We start from the raw sequence: 19,777 nt of genomic DNA on the forward strand, positions 1-19,777 counted from the left end.
ATGTAATACAGTGCAGCCCTGATTTCTCCCCCAGACAATTCTGATAAGAAAAAAAAAAAGGAAAAATTGCTGGAACAAAATGTTGGCCCTCAGAAACGATGAGCAGACACCATGGGGATGTAGGTTAGAGCCTAGGCTAAATGCTTTCCATAATTCAAGGCAAAGAAAGATTACTGTGAAGAATTATCATAATACAGGCCTTCACCACTTGTGCTCATCTCCGTTCAGGCAGGTACTCTCCGCAAAATGCTTACTCTAATCCCAACATTACATAACCAGAAAATGTCCTTGGTGGCCTCTGAAGTAACATTTAGACCATGTCCAAAGCTAACATTAGTGTTGCTGCGAACTACTGTGCAAAAAAAAGAAAAAGAGAAGGGGTTTAAGACATGTCCTGTGAATCCTCTTATTCCTCTAGCAGTGTGGCCCCTGTACCTCTTCCTGGCTTCATCTTCTCCGGCCAATTTTCTGTGTCATTCCTAGACCTCTCAAATGGCATTTGTATGACGATGGAACGCTGCGCTCTGCTAATAGTCCCCCAATGTTGTAGGGTCGCCGCCGCCCCCCCCATATTGGTCGAAATGCAAAAATTGTGACAGATATTGGAAGGATTGCCATATCATTTTGTATAGACATCCATGGTCCCCAGAGGATGAAGCTTGTTGATATTGATCCCCTTGATGCTTCCCCTAGTGCCACCAGCAGGAACAATCTTTAACTTATCCATATAACACATTTCAACATCTACTTGATGGATTGGCACAAAATTTGGTACAGGCCTTCATGGCTTCAAGATAATGTATCCCTTTTATGTAGAACCACCAGCGGGTTAACACTTTTGGTCCAGAGTGAAGCACCTCGACAGCTATTGGTTGCACTGCAATAATTTGGTTCAGACATCCCTGTTTCCCAATGGATACATAGCAATAATTACGGTGACCCCTGACTTTTCTAAGTTGTAATGCCATCCCCATCAGTCTCAGCTCTACTTTGTGTTTAGTGCTGCTTGCAGTGGCAATGTTTGCATTCAAAGATGCTAAACTATGATGGTGAACATGCTCAACATTGTACTTGGTGAACATCAGCATGTTAACATTGTGAGCATTCTTCCACGCTGGCACGTCGCAAACAACACCGTTTTGTGCTAACAGACCGCTAAATCGTCATTTGGTCATTTTAGATCAAAATCATAGCATGCCCATATTGAGTTACTTTTTTTTTTGTTTGTTTGTTTGAGTGGACCCATCATTTCTCATTTTTAAATTACAATTGATACAAGAAATATGGTCTATGTCATGAATATAGTATAGCAGGTGTGGCTGTGTCCATGAAGCCATTTTTTTTTCCTGACAAATATAGCTAGCATCCAACAAACCCAACTGCCAAACACATTATCAATAAGCCAAAGCATGTGGTAATTAGGCTGGCAGATGTGGCTTATGACAACTCAAGGTGACACACTTTTCATTTTCCGCTGCGCTGACGGAAGGCTGAAGGGACCGTTGTTGCCAGCGATTCAAACTAAGATGCCAAAAAAAGTTGCCGCCGATACCTCTGCGCTTGCTTGGTCACAAGGCCATATGCTTAGACTTTAATTATGAGGGACTTGGGGAGAGAGGGACTCTGGGCTGAACTATGAATCACTGCCACTCTGCCTGCCTCAAAAGCCCCATTCTACTGGATTTAAACACTGCCCACACACAGGTCTCCCCCTTTCTACAAATAAACCCAGTCCCGATACATGTGTTAAATAGACAGCTGACATCGCAGTTTGCTTTCATTTACACCTTTTTTTTTTTTTTTCTTCTGTGCCTCATTAAAATCAGAAAATACAGAGCTTTTACTGGTGTGAGTAAATGAAAAGAAATGAACTTTGACTGCGCGCACAAAGCCGTACTGAACCCAGCCGACCCCATATAAACCAGAACCACTAAAGCATCATCCAAACCCACTGGGAGTAGTCTTATTGAGATCATGATCTGTTTTTCAAGACAGACCTGTGTACAAGAATAAACACATACACTTTAAGCACGTTTAAGTTTAACCAAACAGTCACACAGGAAGTTCACACGAACAAGTTAGACGGTAGTTTCCCATTAAGAAAAGCAATCACAAGTGGATGTTTAGATATAGAGGACAGCGTTTTAAAATATTCAGGCGAAAAAATGACTCCAAATGTCTTAATCCCGCCCACAAAGCTCCGATTCAGAGGCTCCAGACTGGCTCCTCACTGTGGAAACGCTCATTTATATTCCTTGGCATAACTACAGTAGCAAACTGAAATTGTGCCAACAAATCAAGGTAGTCTCTTGTTTCAACAAAAGGGAGTGTGTCCTGATGACTTATACTCAAATCTGTGAATTCATTACAATGCGAGGGAGCTCTGCTAACTTGTGTTCTTTAGTTGAGGAACGCAGGAAAACCAATTTCACTCTGTTTACTTTATCCCCTAGCACTGTAAAATCTCATAACAAGTTATATTAAAGAGGACCTATTATGCTTTTCCTTATTTTCTATCATATACATAGTGGTACAATGTTGGATATTATTATTAAACGTTACCAAAGTTTACAAATCATGAGGGAAACATGTAAAAGTAATCCCCTGTGAGCCAAAAGCTCAGTCTTCAGACTGCTCAGAACGCTCCCTTCGCTTTTCGTGTCTTACGTCCCTGAGGCTTATTGCGAAATACATCCCGGATTTCTGCAGAGCTAGCTGAGCTAACGGCAGCTACAGTCAGCAGCAGTTAGCGGTTATTTTCTAAAGCCTTCTGTCCGGCCGGAGGACATCAGAGGGAAAACCAGAAAAAAAATGCTCCATAAAATGATGGAGTTTCTCCAAAATCAGTGAATAAAGTTGTGTGTTTTGGTACAGTAATCAGTGAGGCCCAGTCCCCCAGAAACACTCAGCTCCAGCAGCATCTATCGTTTTTACAACCTACGTCTTGTCTCATTTGTGGTCTGATAAACGATAAGTTCATCAAATCCAGCGCCCCACATCTCTGTTCTCCAAGCTAAGTTACTGTTGCTGTCATGCAGTCGCCCACAGCGGCTCCAGTATGAAGCGGCGCGCTGTGCTCAGGGCTCACTGCCCCCCGTGGGCTGCGGGGAGCTGGCCAATCAGAAGAAAAGGGGGCTTTGAGCGAGGCGGGCCTTGAAGAGACAGGAGCTCGTGAACGGCTCGTGTCAGACAGAGGGCGAACTGAGGGGCCGCATGAAGGGCCAGAATGAGATGAATCAGGACTTATTTGATCTGTGAATCACGCAAAGCAGAATAAAGATATAGAGGTGGAAATGAGCATAATAGGTCTTCTTTAAATAAATGTTCCTTTTGTTATTAACTCAGCTGTCAGTCTCAAGTTTGCATGGTTTAATTATCACTTTTAGAACTTCTAAACATGAGTTTAGATGGTCTCCTTTCTGATCAAAATTGCACACGATGTACACACTGTCCCATATGCTCTGACATACTGGGCAAAAAAGCTAAATACAACAGACCTCACCTGATGAAACCCCAGCTTTAGTGTTCTGTGTGTGTGTGTGTGTGTGTGTGTGTGTGTGTGTGTGCGGTTTGAAGGGAGATAAAGACAAAACTGGCGTAAGTGATGGGCTCTAGATGCCCTTCACCTACCTCCAAAGACAAACAAGTCATACTCTGTAGCCTTTGATGGAGAGGCTTGCTCCACAGTGGACCGCAGGGGTCATTACTTATCCACCCTGCATCGTCCTGCTGTAGCACTTGAGTGGCCACCGCAGCCTAATTCTTTTCCAACTGCTAAAAAAAAAAAAGGAAGGTCTGAAAAGGAAAATTCGGACTCGGATCTCGAGTCTCATTAGATCCAAAACAAGCCTCCTGTTCATGCTGACTGCAGGTGGCTACAAAAGAATCAGGTCTGTGTCAATGGGACCCCCAGCCTGAGCTCTCTCCCTCTGGTAACATGCGGTGACCCCCCCCCCCGGCTGTATTAATTATCCCATCCAATGTTGTCAGCTAATTAACTGACGTTTAACACAGGAAATGGCTGGAGCAACTCCACGCGATTAATCAGCGCCGAGGAATAAATTAAAGCCCTTCCTAAAGGTGATTACCTTTGAGGGGTCTGCATTCAAAATTGAATTTTAATTGTGCTTCTCCTGTTATATTCAAGTTACGGCTGAAAAAAAAAGGAATGGCTGTACAAGAGCAGCTCGCGTATTTACACTGCAAGCTGTTTCTAATAGAATTCCTGTAAACGAAAAGGCCTTCAGCAGATAAGAGCTTAAAATTGGGACCAGCTGAAGTAACTAATAGAAATGCAATTAAGTCATACAGGACATCATGTGCATGTAAAATGAAAAACAATAAGGTAGACTGACAATATAATATTTTTAAGCACTAATACTTAATGAATTGAGTTTTCTTCATCTGAAGGTCAGGGGACTTTAATAGCTCATTAACAGCACAGGAACCTTTTTAGAGACCAGGTTCTAGATAGCTCCTCAGCCATGGTGCCTGGCCCCAGAAAGGGGAGTTTGCAGTGCTGAGCGCCACTCATTGCTCAAACACAAAGCTCAGGCTAATACACTAAATGTACATTTGTACAGCTTCACACACACACACAGTAAACAAGCACTTGGTGCCATTCATTAAGAGTTAAGACGTCGGCTTCCCGAATAGTGTGAAAACAGCCAGTTGCTCAGAGAAAACCTGTGCAAAAGAGCTGATAGCATGGGTGAACAAGTGAGAGACATCGATAGAGCTAGCGAGTGAATTAGAGAAATTGAACTTAATCTGCGATTAAATTTACAGTAGGGAAAAAAAAAAAAAAAGAAACACTCAGCAAGTTGTTGAGTTTTCAGGCTTATTTTAAGAGAAACACATTGTTTCTAGGATTATGTTTTTTTTTTTTTATCAACATAACGAGTAAAGATTTTTAATGAATAAAATCTTCATACTGAGTGCATCACCAAAACACTCAATGACAGCGTGTCTTATTAGTTTTTCCCGACAATATTAACTAAAGCATGAATGTTTTTTTTGTTATAGTTCTGTTTAGAAACTGAAAGCACTCGGCAGCTTTTACGTTTCTCTCAAAATATATTTAGCAAAAGCATTTAATATGAGTGCAAAAGTGACGTTCAGTCACTAGTTTTATTTCTTTGACTTTAGTTCCTGTGGGCCCATAGTTCCTGGAACAATTTAGTAGAAAAGAGGCTTATATTATCCTAGTAACTATGTGAATGATTACTTGATCATACAAGAGGCAGGAAAATACTGCCTCGAGATACTCCCTCATGCTTTTTATTGTGAGAATGTCAAAAGCCTGAACAAAAAAAATTAAAAAATAAATCAAAATAATAAATGATCCGAAGAGTTTTCAGCAGTTTGCAAGTCAGTTTGAAGATTTACTGATTTATCATCTAGTTTTTTTTGTCATAAACACAGAAAAAAAATCAATAAATCATGGAATAATCTAATTTGTAAAGCAAATTTGTTACCAAGGGAAATATTATAAAAATTATAAAAGCAAACACAAGACAAGCAAGTCCAGCTGTATATGTCCTTGTTCTGGATTCATTTTCTTGTTATACACTACATGAACGTTTCACTTACTATATGCACTTACGAATATCTCGTCATGACGCAGATGGTTGAGCAACAACGTCACAAATCCTAACAGAGACCGACAGGTAGAGAGGAGGAGTGGACGACAGAGAAGCACTTAGGGGAAGAGCCCCATGGAGACTGACACAGCATAAAACCAGTCCAGTACAAAGAGTGAAGTGACAGGAAGTGTAAAATTGCGGTTAAAGTGCAGCAACATCAACGGGCCAAGGTACAGCACAGTGGTTTGCAATGATTCTGCATGCGAGCTTGTGCGTGAAATGCGTGTGAACACGACTGCACGCATGTGAGGCTGATAGATCACACTGGAGAAAAACACAAAGGCATAGAAGCTTCTAAGTCAGCATTAACTCTTTATGTTTTCCATCCCGGGGGAGGGAGCGGAGGGGATGTGGGCGCTGACAAAAGCCGGTGAAGTGATGGGCTGGAGATGCCCTTCACCAACCTCTGACGATGGTGAACACCTCGGATCAGGATCATAAAGGTGTTTCGCTGTTTATCTTCCATCTGCCCTGAATTAGTACTGCAGGTGCCACTGGGGATGATTTCTCTTTTTTTCCGTTTGTAGAAATTCAATCTTATCTCAAACTCTGCGTCTCTCAAAAGACACAGATGCACGCTGATCACTCGTATTAACGGGCAGGAAGAACACAAATGTTACCCATTTGCTGTGACAGCGGTATATGCGACAGGAAGTAAAACTCTTACTACATTTGTATGAGTGGTTACCCCGAGGAAATGCCCATAATCCACGAATTAGCACTTAATCAACAGTTTGCGATTGTTGCTGCATACAGTGGCATTGTGTCAACTTAAGATAGAAACGAAAACATCTACATTAACTATAATTACATTGCAATATTCGCACTGCACTTAACATTTACATCTAAATATGTTCAGAGATATGTAAAGGGACAAATAGCTAACAGTTATAATTAAAACTGGATTTCATTACTATAATTTAGAGCATATGTTCAGGGATACACGCAGAAGTTTAATTGCCTTTTTTTTAGGACACTAGAGGGGGAAATGTCATCAAAACAATCACAGCCAAATCTCCTATTCTGTCACAAAGCTCTCTCAAAGCAGGCCGAGGCTGTATTCCCTGCATCCAACGAGCACAGATAATCCGCCACCCAGAACAGTATTCAAATGTATTGCCGTGATCCCCTCCATACATCTAATCTAATGTAATCACCCGAGCTTAGCATGCAAGTACAATTCTAGGGAAAACTGGGTGCATGATGTTACAAAAGGCAGTCCAATTGTATAGAAGTCTATGGGAAAATGACCCTACTTCTCTCATGATTTATTACCGCAGTAAACTTTTTCCTCATGAGTTTATGGCCTGAGTCGCTGGTTTCAAGCCTTCTTCAATACAGCATGACATTTCATTATCATTATGGTGCCATTCAGAGTAAAACAGACAATAAAGCAGGGTATGCTGTAGGGCGGGGCTACCTTGTGATTGACAAGTCGCTACCACTGCGACCTGTCAATCAGGACAGCAGCGTTCGGTTGCACTAAAAGAGAAGATAAAAAAAGATAATCCTTTATTAATCCCTCAGCGGGGAAGTTTGCATTGCAATAGAGACATAACTAGAAGATCAAGATATGATAAATAAAAACAATAAAGACTGTTATTAAAAAAAGCTACTAAAACAATAATTTACAAATTTACATATTTACAAATGTACACGTTCACAAAAGAAAGAAATAAAAGGTAAAGGGATTGTACGGTATTGCACCATTGTTACATTACATTGTTCATTTCGGTGTGTGTGGTCTACTGGGAGCAGTGGTGATTGTAAAGCCTGACAGCAGCCGGGAGGAAAGACCTGCGGTATCTCTCCTTCACACACCGCGGGTGACAATAAAAGACACTCTAAGGAGTCGGTTGTTCATTTATTCCGGTAAGGTAACATTTACAAGCTAACGGCGTAGCTAGGCGCCAGGTGCAGTCAGGTTGCCGGTACGGGCAGGAGAGCGTATTGTCTTTGGGTTCTCAGATCCCCAGCTCCACCCTCTTGTCCAAATACGGTCCCTTCTGGTTCCAAAAAAACCACAAAAAAAAACAAGATGGCGACGGCCAAAATGCCAAACCCGAGGCGAACCAATGGGTGACGTCACGGTGGCTAGGCCCACTTCTTTTGTACAGTCTGTGGGTTTGATGCTGGCTCTATACCAGCTGCGTCACTGGTTGCCCAGTTGATAGAGTAAAGTTGATAGGAACTCGAGGTTTACTGGAAATTATTGATGTAACATTAGGATATGCCATTGTTCCAGTTTAATTAATATGCAACAATAAGCAGTTCATGAGTAGGAGCTTCAAACTGAATATTGCTGTGTGTAATGGCTGATTCTAGCTTATTGATTTGACGGGATTATTCCAAGACATCTCTAAGTTGCAAAGATAAAAGACGAGTTAAAACTGAGTATCTAGAACGAAGAACCGAAAGTGAGAGAGAAATAACGAAAAGGTCACTCCAGATAAATTAGTTTAGCACAATGACATTATCCAATTCTTTCTGTTTTGAATTATACGATTTTATAATATCCTATGGCTTTGGTAATATTGTTTCTTCAGATCCATGTCAATAAACCTCATTAGAGCTGCTTTACAATCAAGAGAAGAGAGCGAAAGATGCAAAAGCTTGGGCTTGGAGTCCAATTTCAAAGAAAAGTGGACGAATAAAGTGGTTGTGAAAGCTGGCAGAACTGTTGCAGCGAGCGTGTCCTCTGTGCAGCATCCCAAAACACAAACAACAAAAAGATACATCTCTATTGCTTAGCAATTATATCACCAGAAATCTGAAGAAAGCCTCCCCTCTGCCTTAATTATTTTAAGTGACTGAAAACTTTTCACATTTAATAACTTATCTCACCAAAACCCCCCAAAAATACACCAGCTATCTTCCAGATTCTGACACCAAAGTCAACCCTGTGAGCAATGACTGTTGTCATGCTTAAAAATTCGCTCCAGAATGCGTCTCGGTGCTGAATAAATTATGGCCCCCGCATGTTTTTCAAAGTAAATACATGCTGAATAATTGCTGCGCTCCAGCACACTCTGCATCTCCACTCCCCTTAAAACAGTGACACGGTACTCACTGCCTCATCATGTCCAATCCACATCTTGACTAGAGGGCTGTTGTTTGAGGATTTTGTCTTGGAAAAACCATTGGGGAAAAGACGAGGACCCCCGAAGGCATGACCTTCCCTCACTGCCACCAATTATATCAAGGCCTTATAAAATATAGATTATGTGCCATCTCGGTGCTGACATATCTAAAGGCTCGTAGCATGGGGAGTGTGCGGAGAGGCCGTGGGCAGAACCCGAGGGGAGGCCAGGTTGAATATGACAAGACAAGGGGGATACAGTAACACAAAGGATGACCTTGATGAGGAAAACTTGGCCGGCTCTGGCTAAGAAAAGAAGAATAAATAAATGAAGAGGCGCACTTCCAGAGGACTGTGTGATCAATTCAAATCTAATCAAGGCTCTAAATATTAAAATGCACTGATTGCAATGATATTCATTACCCTAAACTGCAATCCGGACCAATAACCATGTATTATTAATGGATAGGAGCTGAGTTTGGAACAATTGGCATTTAACTTTGTGTCTTAACCTTTCAGCATAAATGTCAAGACAAATTCTAATAGAAAAAGTTTGAAGTTCACCCAACAGCGATTTCATACATTTCAGCCCAAGTGTGTTGCTGGGCCCATATATATTCAAACCCTGAAACGCGGTGTGAAAGGCGATCAGAGATGAGATTTACAAACTTTGTTGGCAAGATTTCACATTTCACGGGGAGGCCTGATAGAAAATCATGAAAGCTTTGCAAGTCTCGCCTTCGCTTTACCCACACACAAATATATATACCAAACACTGTGAATCACAGGAGGAAGAAAAAAAACAAGACGTGCCAGTGGCAAGATGCTCCTGCAATGTAATCAGCAGCAGTGCAAGGAGACCAATCTTAGAAAAGAAAAGAGCCTTACTTCAAGGAAGTGAATTTTGCCTGGTGGTTTAATCTAACATGAGGTGCTGTTATCAACATGTAATCTTGTGTGTGGGGGTGGGGTGGGGGGGGGGGGGTGGGGGTTCTACATTCTTTTTGGGGAATGTCAGCCGTACACAAGGCCCCCTCATCGCATCACATTATGTTTACAGCATGCCACTTCATTGAAAACTAGAAAGAAGTGTATTTATGAGTGTAATCACTCGATGAAAAGTTATCTACTACCTGCAACTGCCGCAATCGTCATCATTCAGCTTTCATTTCATTTCATAGCACCCCTGTCAGCAGACAAGAATGCTGCACAACACCACCACCATACAATCATTCAGTGATTTTATTTGCAGTGCCAGTGGTTTTAAAGTTCTCGCTTTTGGCAATATCTGCCAAATATCATGGAGCTTGAGAGATAATGGGGGGAAAAAAGTGAAGGAGAAAAAGAGACAGTGGATAGTAAGACAGATGGAAGGAAAGACAATGACAATTTACAGGATGAAAGACAGAAGGCAAGAACAAAAAAAAAAAAAACTGAGAGGACACAGGAAATGAACGCATGGCGGCCATTTTTCTCTGGGGCCAGACGTTGGCAACGGACACACCTTGACCCACAAACAAAATGTCCTCCCGGAATATAGAAACTTCCAAACGATATCATGAGCAGCACTCTCCCAAATCTGCCTCTCTCTTTTAAAACTTCTCTTCTGAGCGCCTAAACTCTTGTGTCAGCCATTTCTCCAAACCTATGAGCACAAATCTGTGGCTTTGATGACAAACGACAGGGGGATCGGCTGCAGAGCCCCTGTGACTGGCAGCGGCGACTATTTCACCTTTGGCGTTGTCTGTTGCGTTACATCCGTCTTAACATACAGCCACGCCGACACACAGGCGCCCATTCAAAAGACACAGTGTGCTGCAGACAGCAGTGGCAGTGTCATTATGTGGCTGCTAGCGGAGGATGAGAACGGGTCAAGCCGCACTTTTAACCTTCACCAATGAATTCTCTCGTCCGTGGCTCCGTTCGCCCCCCCCCCCCCCCCCCCCCCCCCCGTGCCTGGAGACTGCAGAGAAAAATGGCCGCCATTCATTCATTTGCTGGGTCCTCTTAGTTTTTTGTTCTTCCTTTCTGTCTTTCATCCTGTAAATTTTCATTGTCTTCCCTTCCATATGTCTTACTATCTACAGTCTCTTTCCCCCCTTCATTTTTCTTTGTCTGTCTTCTCTCTTTTGCTCCATTATCTCTCAAGCTCCATCTTAGGGGAAATCTGCTTAGCAGCCTTGAGCATACTTGCTTTCCAATTAAATCAAGATGTATTTGCCTTTCAAAAGCCTCCCTTTCCTCACTCCTTCTCCCATCGGAATAATTGATGGAGGTCTCTGGCCTCATGATGAATGGCTTCCAAGCCCGGAGATGAATAGAAAGATGAATGATTTCACCCCTGCGAGGGCCGGAGAGGGCTGGAACAAGGAGTGCTGACATTGTGACAAATACACTGACCATGGCAACCGAACCTGGCCGAATCAGCAAGGGACGGAGGGGTGGCGCGCGCTCATCGCGGCTCAACAGACGTTCCTCCTGCCGACGTCTGTCTACCCCACGGACAATTACCTGAGCCTCGCAATTAACTGCAGGCACAGCGATAATGCTGATGGCCTGCCAGGAGACGAGTGGCGGCGAGCCAGCTAGCTGGGGCTGGAGAGCACTGCGTCGGACGGCTGTGTTTGTGGCGCTCGGTGGAAATGTGGAGGCCAAGAGAACAGGTGCGGTAAGGTGAGAAGACGCCCCGGGTGACTTCATGTGGATGGTGCCGCCACTATACCCGGGCCAAGATTTCTAAGCTGAAACAAGTTTTATGGTTTTTTTTTTTTCTCCTCTGCCTTCACGCAACTCGCTGTCATACAGCTGAGAGGCAGCAAATGTTCATAAGAACAAATTCAATGAGCGCATGACGGGCCATCTGTTATAAAGGGCCAATAAGTGAGATTGTCACTGCCCCATAGAACATAATGACCATAATACATCCACGTGGGGGGGGGGGGGGGGGGGGGGGGGGGTGAAAGGAGTGTTGATCAGTAGCAATGACTCAATGATTATGTTGCCAGCTGGCTGTCAAGAACTTTCTGGTAAGACTGAAAAAGTAAAGAAAACAACAGCATTACCTTTGTTGTCTTCTGCATGAAAGCAGGCAGGGACATAGCTGGGGATTTGGGGACCCACTGCGGATAATGTTTACTAGATAGATAGATGACTTCATATTTCTTTAAATGAACAAAAAAGAGAAACCTGAAACAGTGGTTCCCTGATCGCCTCCTGGAGGCCCACACTCACTATGTTTCATCTCCCCTGCTCTGCCCACATCTGATTCACTAAAAGTAGAGGTGTTTATCGAGAACTGGTGCCTTGGATCCATCGTCCTGGTTGGTTTAACACACCTAATAAAGTTCATCATACTGTGGGTAGGGCCATGAAAGAAGACTGAGAGTCCTTATAGGAGCAGTGTTGGGAACCACTGACCATTAACTTATTTTCGGGCCAATTTCGGGCCAGACACGGAGCAACATTAGCATTCAGATGGAGTCGTTTTATCTACCTGAAGAATGCAAGTCCAATATCCACCAGCTAGTAGCAGATTTGGTCTGCTGTTTGGTGCTGGGTAGGTGGCCTACAGTAGGTTGCCATCCATAAAACAAAGCTAAAATGCTCCCAAGTACTGGTGGAAGAGTCAGGTGATAATTCGGTGAGTTTGTCACTGTGAGCGACCACTTTCACGTACACACAGTCATGTGTTTCATCGTTAGCATAATAATATTCTTTATAGCAGCTTTAAAGACCAACAATTTGGTTTAAGTTTCCTATAAAAATTCTAATTATGCCTGTGATGAAATTACATTGACTGCAACATTAAGGAGCAGTCGTATTTTTGTCCTGATGTGTTGGTTTGGGAACCTAAAGGTGAGGAGTAAGACTAAACTACAGAGGGTGGTGAACACCTGCTCTAAGACTACAGGGGTGTCCCAGCTCGGCCTCTCCGCTCTGTACAACAGGCGTCAGGCCAGAAACGTCGATCCATCCCACACCCTGCACCAGGAGTTCCACCTTCTGCCCTCTGGGCAATTGCTGCCATTAGCCATGACCTATAGTCCATCTTTTACTGCTACACTCTGTACATTTGACTCATTGCCCTTTTTATTTGCCATTTGTTTGTTGTCTATAGTGTCTTTGTTGCTGCCAGTATGTTTCATGTTACTTATTCTTTGTAGTGTTTTGTTGCGCTCTGGGGACAATAAAGATTTATTGAATTAAATTCAGCATTAATGACCGTTACATTAGTGAGACAATGCGGTGATTGTACATTACAAGACTACAGAATAGTTACAGACAGACAGACAAAATAACATTGGTGAGGAACAACTTGTGATGGTAATTTGTAATTTGTGAGACTTTTGTGAGAAAATAATGTGGCTCACTTGTGAGGACTCCTTTGTAACTCCCCGTGAATCATAACAGGCAGGTGTGCGTGCGAGTCACACTGAATTCAATACAAATTATCCGTATATGTCAGCTACATTAGAGATCTGACAATCGCCATTTCACAAACAGGTTTTCTATGGCCACATAAAGCACACTTTCGGGAACAAACAGAACGGAATGCATCAGTCACATACTGAGGAGTTCTGTGATGTGCGAAAGGGCAATGTTTGAAGAAAATCTGTGCCAAACACGGAAAAGAAAATGCAGGACGTGAAAGGTACCGTAGTATGTATTCCAGGTCTATTGTACAAGACTGCATTTTACTATCAGCAGCTTCTGATATGTTGTTTACATCCTGACTAGAAATAAGTAAATGGCCAAAATGTGAACTCTACGGTGTAACACGTTTGGTATGCCTGAAGCACCACTGGGTGCACTGAGTGAATGCTTGTCAGCTTTCATGAGGCATTTATATGATACTTGCATCATTCCTGACAAGGCGGTGGAACACTGTCAGTTTATTGAGAAACATCCGAAATATAAAAGAGCTCGAGGATAGTGCCATCGCTCCTCACGCCATCCAACCACGTAGCCATAACGCTGTGTTAAGATGCTATTGTCAGAAAATTGAATCCTTTACTTGCCTGCAAAAGTTGGTAGACACATTGGATCTGAATTCATTACTTTGCTTCGGCTGCCACATGTTTGTTCAAGCAGAATTGTTCATGGAGAGCAAAATGAAAATGCATTCTTTCCCTTGAGAATGGTTTAATACAGCATCCACTTTGTGGAGGTTTGTGAGTTTTCTTCTGCGTCTCACTGTCTTCCTCGGTGGACGCAATTTGGAGGTAGGCCACGAGTAAAGGCATCCAATCAATCTGCTAAATTTTTGCATTCACCACCATCACTGGAATAAACTACAAACTAGTCTACAGCTTCAACATGTGGAAGATTTCACTTACTGTTGTAAATTCAACCGCTTGTTATCATAATAATGATAATACTGGGATTTGAGGGAAATAAAAAAGACTAAATAGAATATGTTCAAACCTTAAGACAAATGTGTTTCAGTTCAGCATCAGTTGTCTCAGCCTTTGGAGAGTGAGATCATGTTAACTTCATGAAGTTTTTTGTTATGGAGGTGCTCGCCTGCTGGCTCCAGCTTCATATTTAGCATGCAGACATGAGGAGGGTAATAATTATCTTCTCATCTGACTCTCAGCGAGAAAGCAATTAGGCATATTCCCAATCAAAACAATTCCTCTAAAACAAAACAAAACATAATTTTCCACATGGCCAAGACCTTTGCGGGTTAAAAGTCACCCGCCTGACAGACTGAGGTCAGTTGCTGTCTATGTTGATCTGTATGAACATCTTTTCTAGACAGACAGACAGCTAGAGGAGGAGAGTGTGGGTGGATTTAATAAACAAGGGATACAATCTTTTTGAATACTGATTATAGTAAGAATAATAACTGCTGTTAAACTTAAAGTCACACGTTTCAACTTCAAACAGCGGCAAGTGCCGTGCTCATCTATCCTCGAGTATAGACAGTAAACTGAGGCCAGTCCAGTCACGTCTTTCCACATCCCTTTTCTTTGGACCACCACGTTGCACTTCCTAGCATCAGGTTGGGAACAGAGCGAAAGCTGCAACCACTGTGCCCCAGAGTCCACCGTATGCTTCTATGGCACCCTGCTGGACGCTTTGAAATGATATCTCAATTCGTGATATTACTCTTCAATGAAAGCCCACGGCTGCGGCAGCAAAGGCCCAACACAGAAGCGCGAGAGGGGAAGCGCTGCTGCGTCGGTCCCTGCACTGGGCCGTGTGCACTGTGAGCCCAGGGGCGATGTCGGGATAAAAAGGTTTGAGCTGTGCACAGAGAGAGGGGGGGGGGGGCAGAGGGAGGGGGTACAGAGGGGACAGGGGCTCAGGGACGTGACAGCAGCAGATCCATTCAGATTAGACGGTTTCAATATCCTCTGAAGTTTCCAATAAACAGCAGTTGGAACCACTGCCGTCCCCGGCGCCATTTGATTGTCCATCACCTCAGACGTAACCTCGGTTGATGTGGTTTTGAATTGCTGCCCTGACTGGCCTTGCATGTCTGCTGTTATATCAACAACAAGCGATAAACCCATCCTGCAATCTGCTGCTTTCTGCACTGTGAGGCGATTCGGAGGCCGTTACGCAGGTGCCTGGAATAAGCTTAGCCAGCAGGCTGCCTGAATGAAGCATTTCCAGGAAATATGCTGAAATATAATTATTAATGTTACACTCTCCATTGTAGTACTCTCTGCTGCCCTCCAAACATGAAGAAAAAGGTCATTACTCATGCAGGCAGAGCAGGGGAGGGGAGGATATCCTCTCCATGACAGATGTCTGCTCTTTATAAAATGCTTGCATGTTCTACAACTTAAATACCAGCACTAAGAAATAATAAGAGATATATAATATTATGCCTCTGGCAAAATGGAGTGGTTCTTTATGGAGTTAGACAACTTTATGTTCAGCTGTTTTTGGGGGGGGTTTTTTCCCTCTCCAACTACTCAGTCAAACGCGCCTATGATTGCTCTGCATAATTCCAAACATTTAGAGCATAAGACTGTAAAACTAAGCAAAACAAAGCGAGGTCAAACGCAGCAGATAATGAGGCATCCAGATGGATGGATACAAATCTTTGGCCTTCTGGAATCGCTTGATATTAGGCAAGCCAAGACTTTCCTCCCCCCCACCACCCCTGTTTCTGTGTTATTGGCAGCTGTTTCACTCAGGACGGCTGTGGGCTGCTCCGACATTGCCGCCATGTGCTGCACTGGTAATGAAGGGAGCAGCGAGGTGGCTTCTGATGCCACCGACTAATGAATCCCGACAGTGGTGGTCCAACCCACCCAACCCCCAAGGCCCCCTCTCCACCCTGCACACTTAATGGATGAAGAAATCATTTTTGCTAATGCTCTACCTGTTCTCCCTTCGCGTCCGTTATCGAGTTGGATGGTGAGCTGAGGAGTGTGAGCTCCACGTGAGCCGCACTCGGAGAAAGTGCAGCCAGGACGTTTCCAGGTAAAAGGGAAAACAAAACATTCACTGTACGGAAGAAGAATTGCTAATGGGAGGCTATCGTTCATGAATTCAGACGCTCAACTGAAGCTTTGTTTGCTTATAACAATATGTTGATATGGATGCAATGTATTTTCTTTGCTATCTGACAATGCTGTCGTATGCTAACACAGTACACTCCGCAATGTGGGTCAGTGGTCCAAGGCTACGAGCGAAAGATCTGAATGCAGTCCAAAGCTTGTGCATGAATCTTACTCTGCTCTCCTCTGCTTCATCATTCTTCACTTCTGATGAAGACGGTACGGCAAGAAAAAAAAAAAAACAAGCTTAAAGGCCAGAAGAGAACATAAGCATACATCTGCGTTAGCCACATTTTATAATAATGTTGCTAAGAAACAAAGTATCCTGACTCGTAACGGCAAAATGTGTGAAAATGTAGAGACCTCTACTAAAATAGATTAGTGGAAACTTAACTCACTGAAAACATTTTCAAAAAAGATTCTTTTTTTAAAAAAGAGACTTGATCCAAAAGGGACTTCACACTCTGAAACAGGCCAATTTGAGGACAAGGACAATTTGACCTGCAACAGTCAACCAAAAGCAGACCAGTATGAACCCTGTCTTCCAAAAATGACATTTATATGCAACTAAATTGTATTTCCAAATATGTTCTGAAAGAAAACATAATTGCTTCTCGGATTAGGAAAGTGTCGCATTTATTTCCCACACAGATGATGGCCGTACAAAGAGACTGGGATTAGAATCCTGAGTCCCATCTTTGGTGAGGTTTAGGCAACAAAAGCACTTTGTAGTTTGAGTTTGAGTTAAATGATGATTGAGCAGACTTGGGCTTCAAGTCACTGATTTCAGAATTTAACCGAGACCACGGCCCCCTAGCCAAGTGCTGCGAGTGTATAAACAGAATCATGAAAAACTTTAATGATGCTTTCTACACTGGGGCCAATATGGACTTGAAGACTGCCCCAAACATTATAAATGAAGGCTAAAATGTCAGAATGTGCATTCAAAGCACCCTGGGCTACACACACACAGCATTCCTCATTGGTTATCAAGCCCTGAGAAGCTGATTTTTTTTTTTTTTTTTTGGGGAAGTAATGAGGATTTCCGACAGGCCAGTGATGAAGTACTATCGCACAGCTGCGAGCTAGCAGAGTGAACCGTGAAATATGCTCTCATACCTGTGAGGTATTCCGGGTCGGGCACAGGGTCCGACAGCTCCTCGTGGCACTGAACCTCCGTTGGCACCGAAGCCACCACCATGCCATCTGGGAGCTGCTGCTCGATGCCTCGGGCAAAGTTCTTCTGCCTGGTGTTAAGAGAGACGAGACAACGGTAGGTCCCATTTAGAGACAGACGCGCTCAGTCATCCACGCAAAGAGACAAGTAGCATGGATAAAAGGGAACAAGGGAACAAGGGGGCACGGTGATGAAAGAAAGATAAAGCAGGAGAGAGAGATAACGTGAGGGTGGGGGCACAAAAGGTCTACATTCACAGCATACATTTGAGGTTAATAAAGCAGGGACAAAAACAACCCCCCCCCCCCTCCACAAAATTCTTCTCTACTGAACAATTTGTTATGAACACCTACTGTGCCAGCACTTCCACAGTAGCTCTAATGTAAAAATGCATGCTTTTCCATAACTTACTCAGAGCAGTTGCGTGACCCGAAATGTGATTACTTCAGTTTGTTCCAACCTCAGGCCAGATGTACCAAAAACATGCACATACCATTTCAACAAATGTGCGGTGAGAATGGGGGCACCTCAAGCGTGCTTCAATGGGTGTCAGCCCAGTTCACTGTTTGTGTATAGGGTGTGTGTGTGTGTTTGTAGTCTATACAGTAGTCACTCACGGGCACATTTATAAAAATGAATTTTAATCAAGCAACTTTTGTGTACTCAATATGAATATTTATATTTACTTGGAGGTGCGATTCGGTTTCATTATGTTTTACATTGTTTTCATGTGAACTCTTCAATGCTTTTCTAAACTCTGTGTCAATCGAGGGCTATAGATGCCAAAACTAAATCTTTGATGACCTGTCTGAAGTTTGATGATGATGATATCATAGCCAATGATGGTTTACATGTGCATGTGATGAATTAACAACAGTATAGATCATGGACGCCGTCCTATGCGGACCCGGACCCGTAATCAACAAATTATTAAGAGGTTTTAAATTTTGACGGGGCGCTTCTATTTTAACCGGCGCAGGTTTTCTAGTCTTTGCGGCGCTGGTTTAGCGGCTCAGGAAACTCACAGACCAATTGCGTTCGAGTTACGCCAGCCCACGTGATGCTGCTCAGCCAATCAAATCTGTGCACTCCAGGCGATAAACACTGTGAGTCTGAATACAGACAGACGAGAGAGGTGAGAGGCAAGAGACGGATGGTAACGACACAGGGAGACAGACTGTGAAGTCAAGATGTGAAACAGTTAACAAAGAAAAAGGGAAACTCAAGCTGCTGCTACACTTTATTTACTTTTTCTGAAATGAAGCACTTGAATTTTAAGATGCAATTTTTCAAAAGCTATTTTATTTATTTTCTCTATCTTATTTTGAAATGCAGCCCTTCTTTTACTTAATGAGAGACGACCATTATACACATCTACAGTATTATATATCCGTAGAGTTCAATGTTAAGTGACAGTAAATATGGTCAAAATGTTTTTGAATTGTACTTTCTTTGTTTGATTTGACAGTCAGGTGTTGATCACATGCAGACGTTGATACAACTGCTAGGCTACTTCAATATATAATCACACTAAATCTCAACTCAAGTCAGACGTTATGATGTTCCGGGCCTTTGCTTGAGGACATTTTCTCTAACTGGACCTCTTCGAACTTCAGTTGAACACCCCTGGTATAGATGCTATAAATAGTCACAGCTGTGTATAAGGACAACTTCTCTGTGTTCGAGAGCCGCACCAATGTGACACAGATCAGCGAAATGATGCTTCTTATATAAAGACTGGTGGCGGAGGCAGTTGGTTAAGGGCGTGGTTACATCCACGGCCACACCCAGTTTCACAATGAACTTTGCAGTTATTTATTTTAAATTTGGAGCAATTTAGTCATAAACCTAAGGAGTGGTTCGTGCATCTGGTTTCCAGGTTGCATGTTGCAAAATGTTATACATTGTACAGTCGCACATTGATGCTATGAGACCCATTTGGAAGACTTGAACCTCATTCCCGACGCTGTACAATTTAAAGCACAGTTTTTGTATGTAGATGACATTGCATGTTGATGCTGATCGAGTTGCTTGTAGCATTTTGTTTTATGACGATACAGTGATGCGTTTCATTTCGGAATGACAGCCTTTATTAAATGCTGTGCTGACAGACAAAGGGGAAGGAGTCAAGAAAGCAAGACGCAACGAGTGAAGGCTGGAGGGACAGAGTAGATCAACTTTGGATAAATAAGTTTACCTCTCATAAGTGGCAGATTGTAAAGCAATACTTTCTGGCACGTCATCAAGGGAAAATCAATACATTGTACCAATTATTCAGGACTGTGGAGCGTATTGAAGAGACAAAGACTCACATAAAGCCCGTCATTTTTCATTACGTTGATTGTTCTGCTGCAACGTG

The 19,777-nt window shown here is 42.9% G+C and overlaps 1 protein-coding gene across 1 annotated transcript in view; it reads right to left on the reverse strand.

Annotated features, from left to right (window-relative positions):
• astn1 (astrotactin 1) overlaps positions 1-19,777 on the reverse strand; it is a 335,823-nt gene that overhangs the window by 154,550 nt on the left and 161,496 nt on the right. Inside the window, exon 15 of the mRNA XM_070918552.1 lies at positions 17,361-17,488. Within this exon, the coding sequence (XP_070774653.1) occupies positions 17,361-17,488 (128 nt within the window). The remainder of the gene's footprint in view (positions 1-17,360; positions 17,489-19,777) is intronic.

The sequence above is a fragment of the Enoplosus armatus genome, chromosome 14, assembly GCF_043641665.1.
Source record: "Enoplosus armatus isolate fEnoArm2 chromosome 14, fEnoArm2.hap1, whole genome shotgun sequence".
Classification (NCBI taxonomy): domain Eukaryota; kingdom Metazoa; phylum Chordata; class Actinopteri; order Centrarchiformes; family Enoplosidae; genus Enoplosus; species Enoplosus armatus.